Source organism: Amyelois transitella, chromosome 4 (genome assembly GCF_032362555.1).
Source record: "Amyelois transitella isolate CPQ chromosome 4, ilAmyTran1.1, whole genome shotgun sequence".
In the NCBI taxonomy this organism is placed as follows: Eukaryota; Metazoa; Arthropoda; class Insecta; order Lepidoptera; family Pyralidae; genus Amyelois; species Amyelois transitella.
The window spans coordinates 5,777,165-5,795,581 of record NC_083507.1 but is presented as its reverse complement, the minus strand read 5'-3'; the positions used below and the strand labels follow the sequence as shown (position 1 = coordinate 5,795,581).

At 35.6% G+C, this 18,417-nt stretch overlaps 2 protein-coding genes across 2 annotated transcripts; both read right to left on the bottom strand.

Annotated features, from left to right (window-relative positions):
* Positions 1-7,676: 7,676 nt before the first annotated feature.
* LOC106138737 (E3 ubiquitin-protein ligase LRSAM1) lies at positions 7,677-11,874 on the bottom strand. The gene is made up of 2 exons (XM_013340002.2): positions 9,437-11,874; positions 7,677-9,291 (listed from the first exon to the last, which is right to left on the bottom strand). The coding sequence occupies exon 1, from the start codon at positions 11,579-11,581 to the stop codon at positions 9,461-9,463; it is 2,121 nt and encodes a 706-aa protein (XP_013195456.1). The 5' UTR covers positions 11,582-11,874; the 3' UTR covers positions 7,677-9,291; positions 9,437-9,460.
* A 1,148-nt stretch (positions 11,875-13,022) lies between these two features.
* Positions 13,023-17,944, bottom strand: LOC106138643 (uncharacterized). Its single transcript, XM_013339854.2, has 6 exons — positions 17,593-17,944; positions 17,088-17,306; positions 16,665-16,774; positions 15,458-15,665; positions 14,419-14,555; positions 13,023-14,279 (listed from the first exon to the last, which is right to left on the bottom strand). The coding sequence occupies exons 1-6, from the start codon at positions 17,720-17,722 to the stop codon at positions 13,023-13,025; spliced, it is 2,061 nt and encodes a 686-aa protein (XP_013195308.2). The 5' UTR covers positions 17,723-17,944.
* Positions 17,945-18,417: the final 473 nt, after the last annotated feature.

Sequence of the window (18,417 nt, the reverse complement as noted above, 5' to 3'; positions counted from 1 at the left end):
TACCTAAGATCTTATCAAAAAAAAATTACGTACTCACTGCACTCGCTGTTTTCACTAAATATAATGAGTATTCGGAAATAATTACAGTATCCGATCCCTTTGTTCTTAGTAAATTACTGTATGGTTAGATATATTGGTGGTCACACTGTTTTGCTACACGAGTAATTTCTTTTACGCGAAGCTGTGGCCGTACTCTTTTGTATAAATAATAAGCCACTATGTTGCGTAAACCTATTTATAAGTAACCGTTATTATTTTGGCACCGTAAATACACGTAGGTGTGCGATCAATAAAGCTTACCACCCTAAACTACATTACTTTAAAGGTGGGGATTTAATGCTCAACACAAAATTTTGGTAAGCGTAGGTACTTAAGTACCACTAGTCCCAAAAGTTACTTTATTTATTTGATGTTAAACAAAATTTTATGAAACTTTCGCTCCATTTATTTACTAAATACATGCAGCGTTTCCTACCTAGGCATACTGAATCTGAATATCGCTCGCTTTTTTTCTAAGTTTTTCATATTCATGATACGGCTAAAACAACGAGAATATTCAAAAACATATTAAACAAAACTAAAGTCAAGTGAAGAACAAAGGTTTCTCTGTAGTATACCTACCTACTACATAAAATTTAAAACCACGGAATCATATAAAACTCTCAACCATAAAGCTAAAATACTCTGTGATTTACACCCCTAATTGTTATATTAATTAAGAATACTTATACAGGGTGACATTTAAAACAACTGAATCCTTTTAAACATAGACCTAAAATAGCCAAAATATGAGTGTACCCATGCTTCTGAGCCATTTGAGCCTATTTTTATTTAGTTTAAACGTCATCATTTTCACATTTAAAAAACCCTCAAAACTACGTCACATGCTTTATTAAAGAGCAATACTACAAAAAGAAATTAATACTAAACATGTAAATACATGTCTGAAAAATAAATTATTTTTCTAGTATCAAGATCAAGTAAAATATAGAGTTGTCGAGATCTCTCAGCTGAATAAATTGTGTCGTTGACCTCTGAATCTCACGCGTCGCTTTTCCGCCGGCCGGGGTAATATGACGTATTTAGGATCGTGGATTTTGATACTTTTATTTTTTTTCGTACTTTCTGAAATATGAACCGATATTTTTCTTTAACGTTTTTAAATATCCTTTAGATGAGTACTTTTAACAGTTAAATTTATGCAATTGAATTAAAAGTCACCCTGTATACAATACTTTGAAATCAAGAAATGGCATCCAGGCTTTCAGGGGTTACAATATATCGTGCCCAGACCCTCCTAACAAGGAGCTTCTAACTTGATCGAGTATCCAGAATGGCGCAAGATAGAACGCCTCCATATTCATGAGGACCTTCTGAGCTTAATTGGTGATATAAGTTATAAAGGTGAAGTAAAATATAAATATCTCTATATATACCCATGAATAAACATCATAAATTCTATCATTAAGCCAAATAGCTGAACGTGGCCGTTCAGTCTTTTTAAGACTGTTGGCTATGTCTACCCCGCAAGGTATATAGACGTGACCATATGTATGTATGCATAAACTACAATTTGCACATTTTGTTGGGTACCTACTACTAACTTATAAATTATTTAACAAAATTAAAAAAATAATTCCTAAGCTTTGAATATGCGAGTTTCAAGCTATAAGAAATGAGATTAAGTTATTTTACGGATCGATCGATCGCTTTATGTGGTAGTTAGGTAAATGAAAAGAAACAATATCAATGGTCTAACCCTGATGTGACAAAAATTGTTCCCGTGTTAAAATAACAAAAGATATTTCTAAGGTCTACAAAATACCCAATCCTGAGATTCACAATAAAGAAAAAATACGGCGGCGTCAGTCAGCCTACAACCGTACCCCCGGATATCAGCAGAATGACAAACATCCCGATGCGCATGGCGGAACAGCATCGTTTCCGCTCGACTTTCATTACTGATATTGATAGGTAAGCACCGTAGATTCAATTTCCTGTAGATGTATTTGGTAGCTACATCATCCACACAAGATTGTCGTCTATATAGGAGTCACTCATAGGGTAAAGCATAGGGTAGGGATACATAGATATAGCAGCGGGGTATGCCTCATTTCTAACAAACCTTACTTCCTAAACGTTTTATTCCTCCTGGCCTTAGTCCCGGTTGCATTCACAATGGAGAGGAGCCCGGGGTATGCCTTTGACCATGGATCCTGGATCGGATGACTCAGGTTCAATACGAAGCGACTCCCATCTGACCTCCGCAACCGTTGCCCCTGCAACGGTACCCCTGTACCAAACCCGTATTGGATCGCTCATCCAGTTACCTGAATGTGCAAATTTACATACAATGTTTTTCCTCACCATAAGAGCACATAATATGTTTCTTTGAAATACCTGGTTGACTGGAAGAAATCACTCACAGGGATAAGTCCGCCCTTGTACATCGTTATTTTTAATGTATTTTTATGTATTATTACTTATAATTTGTTATGTACAATAAAGAATTTACAAACAAACAAACAAACAAGAGCATCGGTTAGTATTCATCATGTACATAACTTCATAAATAGTCATTGGTACATGCCCGATGTGGGATTCGAACTCTGTTTCTTTCTGCCTGTCTCGCATTTTAACCGTGCCATTTGATTCGACCACCGACGCTCATTCACCCAAACTCACTACTAAAAATTTGTAACACTTAACTATATGGAGTCTTTCTGTTTGTCTATTCAAACAATCCAAAAACATGTCTTACGTAATCTTGGACCGTGGTCATTGCACCTGGGGCTCCTCTCAGAGGTGTGTACTTACCTACGCAATACTAAATACTATGTATGGGGTATCTTCAATCGCTGGCGGCACAGGGTAAGGGAGCAAACCAGCGCTTTGGAAAGAGTAAAAGTAGAAAATTTGCAAGATATGGATGTAGGTAAGAAGTATATTAATAGACTGAAGGATGAATTTGAAGATTTAGATGAAATGAGCGATATTGAAGATGGATGGAAGGAATTTAAAGAAAGAATTGTGAAAGTAGCTGTTGAAGTGTGTGGTGTAAGTAGAAGAAGGAAAGGAAAAAATCACAAAAATGCGTGGATGAGTAAAGATGTGCAAGAACTTGTGCGATTAAAGAAGAAAGCATGGCTGGATTTGTTAGCAGCAAAAGCTAACTTAAGAATGCAAGAGGTTATAGATGAAGATGTGAATGAAGCACGTAAGGAATATAAGAAAATGAAAGATTTGGTTAAGAAAGCTGTGATTAGAAAGAAAGAAGAGTATAAAGAGGATTTTGATAAAAGGCTATCAGAAGACTTTCAGTCAAATCTGAAAGTATTCTGGAAATCCGTAAGGTCAGCCCGAGGAAATACTATAACCAGAGAGCTGACTAGGATCAGATGCCAGGATGGTAGCGTTGTGAAAGGAGAAGAATGTGTACTAAAGATATGGAAGGACTATTTTGAAAGTTTATTTGAAAAAAAGGAAGGAAATAAGAAAGATTTCTGCTATAGCGAAGAAAAAGAGAATGAGATGGAAGGCGAAATTGAAATGTTCGAAATTGTGGAAGCACTTAAGAGTATGAAAGCGGGAAAGGCTGCTGGGTGTGATAGAGTGTCGGTCGAGATGCTTAAAGCAGGAAAAGGCGTAGTAGCTAGTCAGTTGTACTGCCTTTTCAATTTGTGTTGGAGAAGCGGCCGAGTACCAAAAGATTGGTGTAAGGCTGTTATCGTGCCACTTTACAAAGGAAAAGGGTCACAGCTGGACTGCAAAAATTATCGTGGTATAAGCCTGCTTAGCGTCGTCGGCAAATTGTATGCTAAGGTATTGATTAATAGAGTCAGGAATGAAACTGATGACAAAATATGGGATGCTCAAGCGGGATTTCGAAAGGGAATGGGATGTACTGATCAGGTCTTTTCCTTGCGGTGCATAGCCGAAAAGTTTTTGGCCAAGAGTCAAAAAGTCTATTGCACATTCGTAGATCTGGAAAAGGCCTATGACAGAGTTGAGAGGAATGAATTGTGGTCAGCACTTTCTATGCATGAGGTGAGCAGTCTCTTAATACGAGCACTGAAATCCTTATATGAGGATTCGAGTGCTTGTGTCAGGATAAACGGAGCGCACACTGAGTGGTTTAAGATTGAGAAAGGCGTTAGGCAAGGATGTGTTGCGTCACCGTGGCTGTTCAACCTATTTATGGATAGCTGTTTGACAGATTTGAAAGAGTCTAAAAGTGGATTAAGGATGAATGAGTTACTCGTCAAATGTCTGCTCTATGCCGACGATCAGGTTATACTGGCGTCATCAGCGGAGGAGTTACAGGAGATGGTAAACTGTATGCATGAAGCTTTAAAAGAGAAAGGAATGAAAGTGAACGTAAGTAAAACTAAAACACTGGTTTTTGAAATGGAGAAAGAAATGACAGCATGTAATATTTTGATTGGAGGAGAAAAAGTGGAGCAAGTGAAAGAGTTTGTATATCTAGGATCAAAGTTTACATCAGATGGCAAGTATGATAGTGATATTGAAAGGAGAGTGAACGCGGGGAACATGGTGAATGGAGCTTTGCATGCCTTTATGAGCAGTCAGAAACTATCCAAAAAGGCTCGACTGGCTGTGCACAGGGGCGTGTTGGTCCCGACATTAATGTATGGGAGTGAAAGTTGGGTATGGCAAAAGAAACATGAAAGCAGAATAAATGCAGTGGAAATGAGAGCGTCAAGGAGTATGATGGGTGTGAAATTGAGTGACAGGATAAGGAACAGCGTGATAAGGGAATGTTGTGATGTGAAAGAAGATTTAGTTACAGGAATAGAAAAGGGTATGTTAAGATGGTTCGGTCATGTGGAGAGGATGAATGAAAGCAGGTTGACTAAGCAGATATACAAGGAGAGTGTGGAGGGAAAGGTCGGAGTGGGAAGACCTAGACGAACGTATCTTGATCAAATTAAGGACGTCCTGGTAAAGGGTCAGGTCAAAAGTACCCGAAACCGCCGAGCTTGTATGAAGAGAGTTATGAATGTGGACGAAGCGAAAGAAGTATGCAGAGATCGTGGCAAGTGGAAAGAGGTAGTCTCTGCCTACCCCTCCGGGAAAGAGGCGTGATTTTATGTATGTATGTATGTATGTATAGAGGTAGGTACATGTAGGTATATTATTATATGTACATAGTTACAGCCAAAAATATTTTTTTATAAATAGTACAAATTATTAGCTATTTTCTCATGTTATTGCACCGTGGTTGCACCTCAACTTAATCTTAATCAATAGATATTAGCTGGTTCGGTTTTCATACTTTTTGGAAAAACAGTTTTGAATTAAATAAAACACTCATAGTTTTAGATGTTACACAGAATATTTAAAAAAAAATAAGTACACATACGTTACATGGAAATGAAAAATAACCAAATGTCACAAGGAAAAACATAAGCAGTAGAACCGAAATTAGCCAATTATCGTGAGGGTAATAAGTTCTCGTAGATAGTTCGAGCATCCGTTCTACCTGAGAACATTTCATCAAATAGAGCCAAGGGCGCCTTGTTGACGCCCCACGCAGCACATGATCTGAATAAAAAAGTTGCCATTATTTATTTTACCTCTTTTCACTTTGCAGCTACCGCCTTTCCACCTTCCGGAAATATTGACGTAAGCACAAAGTTTTTGCATCACCCCTTACATTTGCAAACCATTTCCTTCGTGTTTTAGATATCCCCGCGGTTGGTCTACATATACAGAATGTAACATTTTTGTCACGACCTTTCTTACCTTACATCGTTTTGAGTTTTATATAATTACTTAATTATAACGCTTGTTTTTGGTGAAAATGTACCTACATAACTAGGTGCACACAAATGTTAAATCTTTATCTCTTACGGAGTTAACAGACTCAGCTTAATGATGCAATCGAGATTCATATAGGGACGGGCTGCTAGGCCGTAGCCTCAAAAAAATACATTTTTTACTTTATTGATTTTACAACCTGCGCAGATAGAGAAACAGCCGGTACAAATTTTTTTCTTTGCTAACAGACTAGCATGAAACTACGAGTATCACTAGATGGATGTGCCTATTCCCTTAGTTGTCTTTTAAAAACCCCATGGGAAAGCGGTAAAATGGCCCTCTTCTAAATTCTCGGAAACTAGTTACACAGGGCACTCTAATAATACTCAAAAATCTTATCATAAACAAGGCTAATTAATGATGGTAATTCAATTTTATTAAAATACTTATCGAAGACTTGCTTCTTTGCATTATTTAGAAATAGGAATTCATAAGTAATAAAACCTGCTACTATACTGTCAGACATTATACTATAATATCCCGATAAAGAATACTGAGCAACTTTTTCGAAAAAGCTTACCTACCTTTAAATACTTTATTAGAATATTACACCTTCATGTTTACACGCAATGAGGGTTGACATGAAAGGCTTCGTGTAATTTCTATTTGCGTGTAAACTCCATTATTACATGAACAGGTGCAAAATAAACGGAAACACAAACTTATGTGTATGTCACAATTTTGTTTTCCTTCGTAACTAATTTGTCAGGTTTACGTTAAAACATCATTTGGGGTATACCAGGTATTTTAATGATAGTGATCAATTGATAAGCCAACTATTTTAGACTAAAATTCAAAGCCACCAGTTTATTAATTGTTTTAACCTACTTGCCTAATGTTTTGTGGTGAGCTGATTCCTAGCACCAACCCCTTTAGGAAAATATTATAAAAATTTTCGCATGTTTTCGTATTTCAGACTCCTTTTATGACATCTAAAGTAAAAGATGGAGTTGTTTTAGTCTACTCTGCTGGATACCAGGTACTTAAGTCATTCTTTCTGTGCTATTATTATTTTATAACACGAGGAGGCTCATGTAACAAAAGCCTATTATGCCCGGAGCACTTTGCTTTCGAAGATAACACTAAGCAAATGTAATACGTTCCATCAGGTCGATACCTGCTCTGCATTAAGGGCAAATTGATTTAAGTTTCCTCCCAAATATTTGGAAACGTAATTTGCCGCTACTGCTCTGGTTACAAATGGCACCATCGGCAGAGGAAAGGATAAATACTTATTTTGTCTTTGATTCCGAGAGGCGTTTTATATCATTAACTGATGATGGTATTAATTTATTTTACTTTATTTTGAAAGCATTTTGTATAGCAGCAGGTAACACGAAAACAAATACATGTTTGTTCAATGCTCCATTGCGAGTTTCGTATTATTGTTTGTAAGTATACTGTTAACCACATTTCTGAAGTCACATTAGTATTAGTGTTTGCAAACGGGAATTAACGCGGACATACCGTTTTTTCCTCGGTATGTTTACGTTAATGTCCGTTTGCATACAATAATAATAATTATAAGCGCTAGGTGCTGGAACCCTATTTTCCCAATTTTATCCTACATCATGATCTTGTTTAGATTTATACTTTACTGTGTTGTCCATCATCAATTAATTAAAAACAAAAAATCTGACAAAACTTTGTGTATGCAAAATTGAAAACCTAACGCCACCTAGCGATAGAGCTAACAATTCCTTGAACTGAAGAAACAACCCCACTCCTGTTTGCCTAACCTGCAGTGCCACCTAGTGGTAATATTCCATATTAGTTTGTTACATTAGAAGGTGTAAGCATAACCGCAGAAAGAAAAAAAACATCATGATATAAATATTGTGTATTCAAAAAAGTGATAACAATTTTAAAAGTAGTAAAATATACATAATGTCTTATAAATACAATACACATACCAGAATCTCTTATTCAACTTTTTATCAAAAACGAGGGAATGGGAAAGAAAATAACATTGTACGATATTTGAATTCTTAATAGCTAAATAAATATAGATTTTGATTAAATACCGGGAAAAAGGTTTAAGAGTTATTGAGTCAAGTGGATATTATTAATACTACGTGTATTATAAAGTTATTCGAATACAATCGTTAATTACTTACTCAGATACACACTATGTGAAGAACTCGAGTTACAAATAAGTATCACACGATTTAATATCCCCAAAATGCAATTAAAATTGTTATCCACGACCGGCAAATTGTGCTATCGAAATGTAACAAATTCCCCGTAAATAGGGATAAATATGCATATCGCATGAAGAATGGGTCAACTCAATGGGGCTACTGGGGTAGATGGATAAATCTATGGTAGGTATTCCGAATAGTAAGTATAATACTGGCCTTACAAATTATATATTTATACATTATTTCATATAATAATTGAAGAATAAGCCATTTTATAACACAAGGCCTTATCAAAATATTCACAATATAAAACCCGATTTTAAATGTCATTAGACTACTAAGTTGAAAGCAGATACAGTTATAAGAAGGCACAATCTTAAAAGATTGACACGGTATTAATATTAACATACCTAGGTCATACTTTAATAATATTAGGTATACATTTTCTTAACACTTACAATTTATCGAACATGTTTTTTACATTTTCCCAACATAGTTAAACCAACGGTTGCACCTTTAAGAACAGAGACAAAAGAAAAATCTGTATCGTAATATAATTAAGACATTGGAATAACAAAATAAGTTATGATTTATAGAGATTTAAGGCCAACGAAGTCGCCCAGTTGCCCAGCTAGTTTTTAACATAAAGAAAAATTTAGAAGTGAAAGCGTATATTCGTTTAGCCTTATACTTTGTAATAAATCTAACTGTCTATCAATTTGAAATTTTTAATATTTGCCTAAAAGAAATAGAGCTTAGTGTGGATCGTATTGTTCAAACCAGATTTCAAGGACAGCCTGTACATAACAGGAAGAACTCAATAAAGTGGGTGGAAGCACACTCAATTGCCTCGTGTGTGCTAATGTGAGACTATTGAACAGAGTACTCCACTTTAAAGTAATATCAAACCAGATATCTCAATATATGTGAGGACACAGACTGACTAATTGACTGACATTCTGACATATCGATGCAATTTGAAATTTGGGATGTAGTTTCTAGTCTAGGCAGTGCAGTAAAGGAGGCTTATTCGTTCAGAAATTAAACAGGCTAGAAAATTGAATAATAACAAAAATATGAAATTTATTACAAAACTTGTCTTTATATAAAACTGTGAGAAAATAATTAATTGCAGTGAATGTTTTTGTTTATGTTTATAGGAAAAACTAGAGTTATACAATCCTAGTTTAATAAAGTAGTGAGATGGCACTACTCTCAGTACTCACATACTGGGTACTACATACTTATAATACCAAAATATAATAATTGGTTCCCAAGATGTATTGCTAATCTTATGGCAGTCTTCATTCTGAAACAAAAAAAAAATAAAGTATCATCAATTTATTAAACATGTTACCAAACCAAAAATAGTTACAATAAAGTTAATAAAAGCTTTAATTACATAACATTTTGTAATTCATAGAAAGTATTAATCAAATTTAATAAGAACTTACCTGTAATTCTCGTTTTATAAACAATCATGCAACTCTGACTTTGATTATCCTCTCTATTAAACCTCTGCACAAAGGACAGTCATTCACATCCTTTTCACCACATAATTGGCAACAACACATGTGCCCGCATGGAATAAATATAACTTCACATTTTGCATCCATACAAATAACACACTCAGATTCCAAGACTGAGTCATCTGCTTCATGAGCAGTTACCACCCCTGTATAATTCTGGTCACCGCAATCCACCTCATCAGTAGGAGCACTAGGCCCTTCTTTACAATCAGATAATTTGTGCACCTGACTCTTTGCCTGCACATAGTAACTGATTGCTCGAATAATTCCCTTCCTATCAGATGACAAAGACACTCCACTCTCTTTTAAGTCTTGCAATGTAACATTCAATAAAGATGCTTCTGTAAAAAAGAACTTGACTAGAAACGGTAAGCAATGTATGACTCCCTCTTGTAAAAGGTAATTGGCGAGAATGGGATCCAGCTGTTGGCCAATATCTAACAAATTTTTTGGAGCAGAATCAATTAATTTTTGGTAATTTTTCAACCAAAAGTCAGAAGTCTTATTTGGTTGATTCTCCATTTCTCGCATAGTTTCAATAAGTTGCTTTCTTCTTATACTTTGTTGATCCAATAAATCATCTAAAAGAGAAATCAAGTGGACTCTTTGCTGAAGTAACTCATTGTAATTGTAAGCTATTTTCAGTTTTTTCTTTTCTTGTTCAATAACACTAAGCCGGGCCAAATGTAAAGAAATCAATGATATCTCTTGGCTAAGACTCCAGCTTCTTGCATCCACTTTCTCAACCAAAGAAGCTACAATTGCTTTTTGAATATCTTCATCTTCCATTAGCTGCTGCACCAATTCTGTTCTTGACTGGTCTTTGGCTTTTAACAGTTCTTCTAACTTTTCACTTCCTTCCATTTCTTGCATAAGTATACTTTGCTTCATATCCATCAAACTATCTTCATAGGTTTTTTTGGAATGTTGAATACAATAATCTTCTTCAATAAGCATTTCCATAGCATTCAAAATATCAGATTTTTTTATATTGTCATAGTTCTGTCTAGTGATTTCAAGCAAGCGGTCATGCTCAGCTTGCTCATGAGCCAATTGTTGCTGTAATATTTCTGGTTTCAAAAAATCGTGTTGAATAAAATTCATAACCAAACATTCAACTTCTTTTTCATCATCTTGAATTGCTTTTATTAATTTTTGTCTTTCTATTTCTTTAGCCTCATGAACTTTAGCAATTTCTGAATCTAATTCCTGTTGTTCTTGTAACACTTTTGTTAAAAACCTCTCTCTCTGTTGTCTAGCAGCTTGATGAAATCTATTTTCCTGTTCAATTATAGCAGCCTCCTGTTCTTCCCAAGAGACAGAGTTGCGTTTAGTAAATGGATCATAAATATAGCTTGGTGTCTGTACTGATGTAACTTCCACTCCAGAATTTGGAGGGGCATAAGATATATCCATTCTTAAACACAGAAATTTCAATATTTCTACTGTACCTTGACAAGCTATCTCAGGAGGAGGATAAACAAACTGATTTCCATCCAATTCTATTGACACAATATTTGTAGCAAGACACAATTCTGAACATAACTCTGTCAGTTCTATGTTATCAACAAGCTTCAGTACTCTCAAATTTTTAAGTTTCCCTAATGATGCGGTTAAATGCCTCAAACGGTTTTTTGAAACATCTAAGATCTGAAGGCTTTCTAAGTACTGGACACTTTCTGGAATATCTTTGAGACAATTATCCTGAACATACAGCTCAGACAAATTTATTAAAAATTTTATTTCTTCTGGTAATTGAGAGAATTTATTGCAACTTATATTTAGAACTCTTAAACAATACAAATCAGAAATATTACCTCCACCATTCAATGAATGCAGGTTATTGCAGTGCAAATATAAGTGATCTTTTCTAAATACTTTGCAAATTGAATAAATGCCGGATGGAACCTGCCGAAGCTGACAATCTGATAAGTCAAATTCTGGCTCAGGAGATTCTTTGGCGAGATACAACTTTCTCTGAAGCTTGGCCCGTGAATCATCCTCTGGGTATGAATTCTTCCCAAAAAACGACATCGTCATTTTATTCATACATGACACTGCACAACCCATTAAAAATTCACTTTATGGGACACTGAACAAATCCCACTGTCACCGAAGTTTATGAAACATCGTCACCGGTTTAATTTCGTCATTTGTTCGCATATCTTGGTCCATAACACAAACAGTATCCCTGATATACAGAGTGAGTAACATGCATATTATTAATTCGTAATCGATCAGCGCCAATTAGATTATTTCACAAATAATATTTTACAAATTGCGATTCAATTCGTAAATTTATTTTAATTTTTTGTTGTATTTTTTCCAATTTTATTGCTTTTATTTTGTTTGTCAACATGACATTGACATCATTGTCAAATTAATTTGACATAACTAATTTTTCTAACACATCATTCATGGCATGGCAATGATATCACTGAGCTGATAGTAGCTACAAAAAAAGTATAATATACATAGTTGTAGCTCTGCGACGGCCTTTCCTTCCCCTTAATAAGTTTGTTAATGTGTCCAACATTTTGAGACCACGAATATTCTGTATTGAGCGTTTCTCTTCTTGTGATTAAATCCGTTTTTCCTATATTTTCACCCAAAATCATTTTCCCATTTATGATCCTAAGATTTCGGTTCGGCAAGTCTGAATCGATTATTTCGGCACCAATCGATATCTAAAGGAATAAATTAAACTCCCATAGAGCAGCCCAAACCGCCTTCAAAGATTTTATTGATTCCCATCCGAATGGCTTTTTTAGTAAATGGAGCAATGAATTATCTATGACATGGCAAAAGTGCATAGATAGTAATGTTCTTACTTTGATTAAATAAATATATTTTATTAAGAAATATTCGACTTTTTGTTCATCCTATACCTACCTCCTACCAAACGCCAATTTCATATGTCATAAGGACCAATATAATAAGTACTCACAGAACACAGAGATATATCCCATTCAGTATACCTACCTCCTACCAAACGCCAATTTCATATGTCATAAGGACCAATATAATAAGTACTCACAGAACACAAGAGATATATCCCATTCAGATTTCTCATAATTAGCTAGTCGGTAAAACCCACTAGTCCAATACATTTAATACTTTGTATATTTGTTAAGTACTCGCGCGACATCTTTCGCGAAATAATAAAGCATGGTGCGATTCAATAATTCACACCAACCGGCCTGCCCCCGTAGTAACGTGCGGCGCGATTCTTATCACGCGAAAAACTGTCGCTGTTTCGCTTTTTATTATGACGTGGAACGGGACAGCGATAGTTTTTCACGAGATAAAAATGGCGTTGCAAGCCAGTCGGTCTAAATCTTAAATTTTACTGAATGGTGATGGTTAATTCATTTATTTAAAACTTTATTACACAAAACATGTACAAAAGGTGGACTTAAGGACATTTTTGACATAAATAAAAATGACACATTGTATAAACTTATCTATATTTACATTTAAGAACATAACATAACAGATAAACACGTCGTATTTATCTATGGTTGTACCAACTATATAATTGAACGGGAAATCCTACATATGTGTATGCTTTATTGCTGGTATTTGTATGTTCAAAGTCAGAAAGTAATTCTGGTGTTGAATCGTCGTCGTCGTCGTCGGCCTCGATTGTCTTATCGTTGTGGGTTTCGGTGGTCTTATCGTTGTTATTTTTTTCTTTAAGTTGGTGATTTTTAAACCAAGAATCGTACAAAGGCACTTCCTCTCCCAAAACTTTGTATTTTTCTTTAGGATATTCACTATTTTTTTCTTCTACACTTTGATCATACAAACTGCTATAATCATGTCTTTGTCGGAGGTTTGCTGGTTTGACATATTTTGGAGATGGAATAAATTTATAAGGTTCATAAGTCTTTCTTAAAAATGAAGTTCTGAAGGTTTTCATCTCTTCATCATCGATCGAAAGCTCAGTAGGGTCATCATTCTCCTCCTTACTTCCTTTTTCTGAGTGTAATCTATCGGTTGCAGAACTATGCAGACTTTCAATAAACTTTGCAGCATGTTTTGCATTGGTTTGTACTAAACGTGGATCTGAAACTTCGTCAGAATCTTTGTATTCATATTCTACATTGATATTATCTGATCTTCTATGCGGATAAAAATCTTTATATCCATCATTTTCTCTAATACTTTGGTAAGTCGGGTGTTCATAACCTTTTATTACTTTTCCCAATTTTTCGAAAGTGTTATATATGTAATTCTTATCTTGGGTAGGTATAAGCTCGTGTTCTTTAGTAACTAATGCCACGCCTCCTTCAGTAAATTTATGGCGCTTATTATTATAAGACTCCTCGTTTGGATGACTTTCGATCTTACCTTGTTCAGTATTACTGTATAAGTTCAACGGTGAAACTCTTTGGTAAGTATCTTTATAAAAAGGTGTATTCAAATACTCTGGTGGTCTGAGGGTATGCTCTAAATTTCTTCCAAGTTCTTCAGTTTTCGACGTCGGCACTGCTTGCGGCGTTTTACTAAAATAATCAAATGTATGAATTGGTTTATCACTTAACTGATATGTTTCCGCCGCCGGTAACAATTTAATTACTATAGCTTTACCTTGATGGTAACCGATGCCGTGACCTTGAAAAGGCTTGTTTTTGGAAGTATTTTTCTTATTCTCTGTCTTATGTGACGCCTCTTCATCCGCTTCATTACCATCACAATACATTTTATTCAATTTCTGAGTATCTTTATCTGATAGACCAACTCTCTGCCCAATTTGTGCTCCGTTCTGAAATTATGAAGGTGTAGTTGATGATAAAAATATGTAAAAAATCAGTTCTTGTAAATATAAGTATAAATGCTGCCAAAAATGCTACTGCTGACATGAGAGAATGAAGCTCGAATGACGATTGGTAATAACAAATTACCTGTTTTGGAACTATCGTGTCCTGCCCGTTGGTAGAGAAAGCTCTCCGGCTGTAGTGCAGAACGCTATCATAATCGTACCCGACCCCAAAGTCCGATACAGAAAATGAATTGTATTTTCTGAAATTATTTCTGGCAGCTAAACAGAAAAAAAAACAGATGAATAAGGTGTGAAGGCCAAGGTCTTTCAAGACTGCTGGCTCTATTTACCCCGCAAGAGATATAGACGTGACTATATATATGTATGTAAAGGTCAAATGGTGTCAAAGGGGCTATACTAAGACCTACATACTTCTTACAATATGAAAGACCTAACATTGGATTCTTATTATGCACTGCAAAAGTGCAAATTGCTGACGCACCCATGTATGTTTATATGTACGTTTTACCCGACAGATCATAAGTTGAACCAAAATATAAGCTGCTTAGTATACCAGCTATGCAACTTACTACACTTCAAATTACTTAAGTAACTACCGCGTTCTATAAAGTTTAAGCTTTCGGTGGAAATTACTTCCAGTACTTAGACCCCGAGAAAGAACTGTTTACAATGTTGCTTGTGTTACGTTCACACCTTTTTCCCTCTGGTGGTAATGAAAGTTACATAAAAAATCTTTGTATTAATAAGTAAGAAGGTTGCCACCTTTTAAAAAAATTACTTTGAGTTAATAATCGAAAGGTGATTCGATTTGTTTTTCCAAACTACCCAATAAACTTAGCAAAAAATTCTTTAATTAATTATTATGTAGCACCAAGTAACCTATTCAATAATTTTCCAGAAGCAGCAGAAGGTAATCTCATAGCAAGACTAAGACTATGTGAAATAATAAACTTTTTCTAACCAATTTTAAATAAACGACTAAAAAACCTCCATTTTAAAGTCGGTTAAAATAAAAAGCGGGGAAAATTAATATACGGCGACAAAATATCATTGAAATCTGATCAGGTGTAAAGGCACGGGTGGCGCGGCTGACCGTAGTCATGTTTAATAAAAGCAAACCGACATAAAGATCCAAATATCCATTAAAACGTAAAACCTACCTTGAACTATATTGTCCCACACAATATCGACATAATCATCCCTGTCAGAACTGCTCTGCATGTGGAAAAATCCAAGGGTATGCAGAAGCTCATGCACCACGGTGCCGTGTCGGAAACACCCACGACCCGGTGGGTGCCGGGCGTTTAGATTTAATACTTGGTAACCTCCTTGATATCCCACTTGAGAGAAACATCCTCGCCTGCTACCCTGAAAGGTATAAAACAAACATACATACATAAATCATGCCACTTTCCCGGAGTGGAAGGCAGAGACCACATCATTCCACTTGCCACGATCCCTGCACACTTATTTCGCATCATCCACATTCATAATTGTCTTCATGCAAGCTCGTCGGTTCTGGGTACTCTTGACCAGACGTTTTGCTAGAACGTGTCCGATTTGATCAAGGTAGGTACGTTTGTCTAGGCCTTCCCACTCCAACAGTCCCATTCACACTTCCTTTGTATATTTTCTTAGTCTCTGGACATGACCAAACCTTCCAAGCATTCCCTTTTCTATTCCTGTTACTATATATTCTTTCATATCACAACATTTCCATATCACGCTGTTTATTTTCCTGTCACTCATTTTTACTCGTATCATACTCCAAAGCGCTCTCATTTCCACCGCGTTTATTCTACTTTTGTGCTTTTTCTGCCACACCCAGCTTTCACTCCCAGGCATTAGTGTTGGAACCAACACGCCCGCCATGCGACTTCACACTCTTCTTTTAATATCACTACCACACTTTCATCTGCTGTAAACTTTGAACCTAGGTATACAAACTCTTTCACTTGTTCCACTCCTCCAATCATAATATTACATTCTGTCATATTATCCTCTTTTTCAAAAATCATTGTTTTTGTTTTACGTTCACTTTCATTCTTTTCTTATTCAAAGATTCATACATACAACATCGTAAGGATATCTACACATTCAGGCAACTGAATGTGTAACCATGATCCAATATGGGTCAGTTTCCCCTGCAATGGTTTCGGAGGTCAGATGGGAGTTGCTTCGTGTAAAAACCTGAACTTCATCCTATCCTGGAACATGGTCAAAAAGGCTCACCTCGGGCTTCTTTCAAGAGAGGGGATTATGTAATCAAGACGAACGTCAGGATGAAGAAGAACAATATACTGCCTTTGAGCTCAGCCTCTGTGCTATGCACAAGAAGGTATTGTTAAAACTTTATAGCAAACGTACCTGTATAACTACCGCATCTCTGTCGCCCTTTTGGTATGGCCGAAATTTCAGACAAGATGCCTGAGCTAGGTCATCTATACCATCTTGGATAGCTTGCATTTGATCTTGGGCTAGATGGACAAATATGAAAAAAAAAATTAGCTTATCATAAAAGCAATGGTTTCGCAATATAATAAAATTGTAAGTACTCAAATTTACGTGCATTCGCAAAATAAGAAAGCTTAGGTACAATGTCCCGACCATTTCATGACCGGTTTTGTCGTTAAAATTATAAGCAGGTATGAGTACCTACTAAATAGTTGTAAAAATAAAAAAAAAGTTGTAAAATAGAATATGTGTTGTCTGAACATAATATTTTGATTCAAATTAAAAAAAAAATAAATATGTACTTTAGGTTGGAAGGAAGAGAAAGTTTGTACGTACAAAAGTGTTCTTTTTGTATGTAATATATCACTTCGTTATTAGGCCACCTTTTAGTAGTGTCTTTAAGGCCGTTTCTTGATAATCCTTCTGCGACATCCTCCACGATCACTCTTCGTTGTCTGTCATTTAGAATGAGATCTCCTTCGAACTTCCCACTCTCTTCCCATGCATGATCTGATATAGACTCCTCTTCATCATAATCTTCATCGGGCTCAGCACCTGTATTTAAGAAGTATTAAATAACAAATATCTACTTACCTACCAACAGAATACTAAATGAAAAATATATAAATATGGATAAAAGAAATCGCCAATACATTGAACTTTACAACATGTTTTGCATATACATTATAAACCGAAGGCGATTGTTAGGGGCAGTATAAGGCAGTAATTAATCTACCTCAAATTAAAAAAATTAACATCAATTTGGGTGCTAATACTTCAAAGCTAGATAACCGTTGTGAAATAGTTTCGTAATTTAAAATTCAGACAAATTTTAACTTACTTTTCAAAACTTGATCTAACCGCGAAGTTTTGTGTAGGAATTCAACAAAATCTTCAAGTTCACTGTTGGACATTGCAGAGCACTGAACACAAAGCACATAAAGAACCACTGATATTTTTATCCAATTCATGGCTTCGGTGGTTTAAACCTGTCCTTAAACTTCCTCCGAATACGCATGTGAAATCCTCCGACTAACTGGCGCGTCTTGAGAAGTGTGTCATATTAATCGCATTAAGCATACTTAATGTGTTGTCTCTACTTAAGTAACTATTTCACATAGAGCATTTATAAGTTGACAGCTTTTACTGCTGCCCCACGTGATTTTTGCTGACGAACAAAACCTATTAGGGTGAGGTAGTATTTAATATAGGTTCCGATACGACCATTTCACAAGGTGTGAAGCCGCAACTGCGCGCCACTTGCGACAGAGCTACTCCGGTGACAGTACCACCACTGCCGTCAGAACTCGTGCAAGACCAGGTTGCTAAACCAACCGATTTATGCCAATAATTCGTTGAATTTCAATTTTGTATAACAATGCCTCCAATTTGACATTTCTGTAATTGGATGAGTGAAATAGTGAGAGAAAAGCAAGTGGTCCGTTACGGTGAAATCGGAATTGAGCGACGAACACTCATTGTATGCTTAATATTTTTAACAGCGATAGATTTCACATAGTGCGTCGGGTGAACTCGGGTGTATAGGTTAATAGACAGCATATTTTACTACTACTAACTTTGAGGTTTCTATTGTTTAGAATAGAATAGATTTATTTTCAAAATTGGTGATACAAGGTATCACTTATACCTTGTATCCAATTTTATA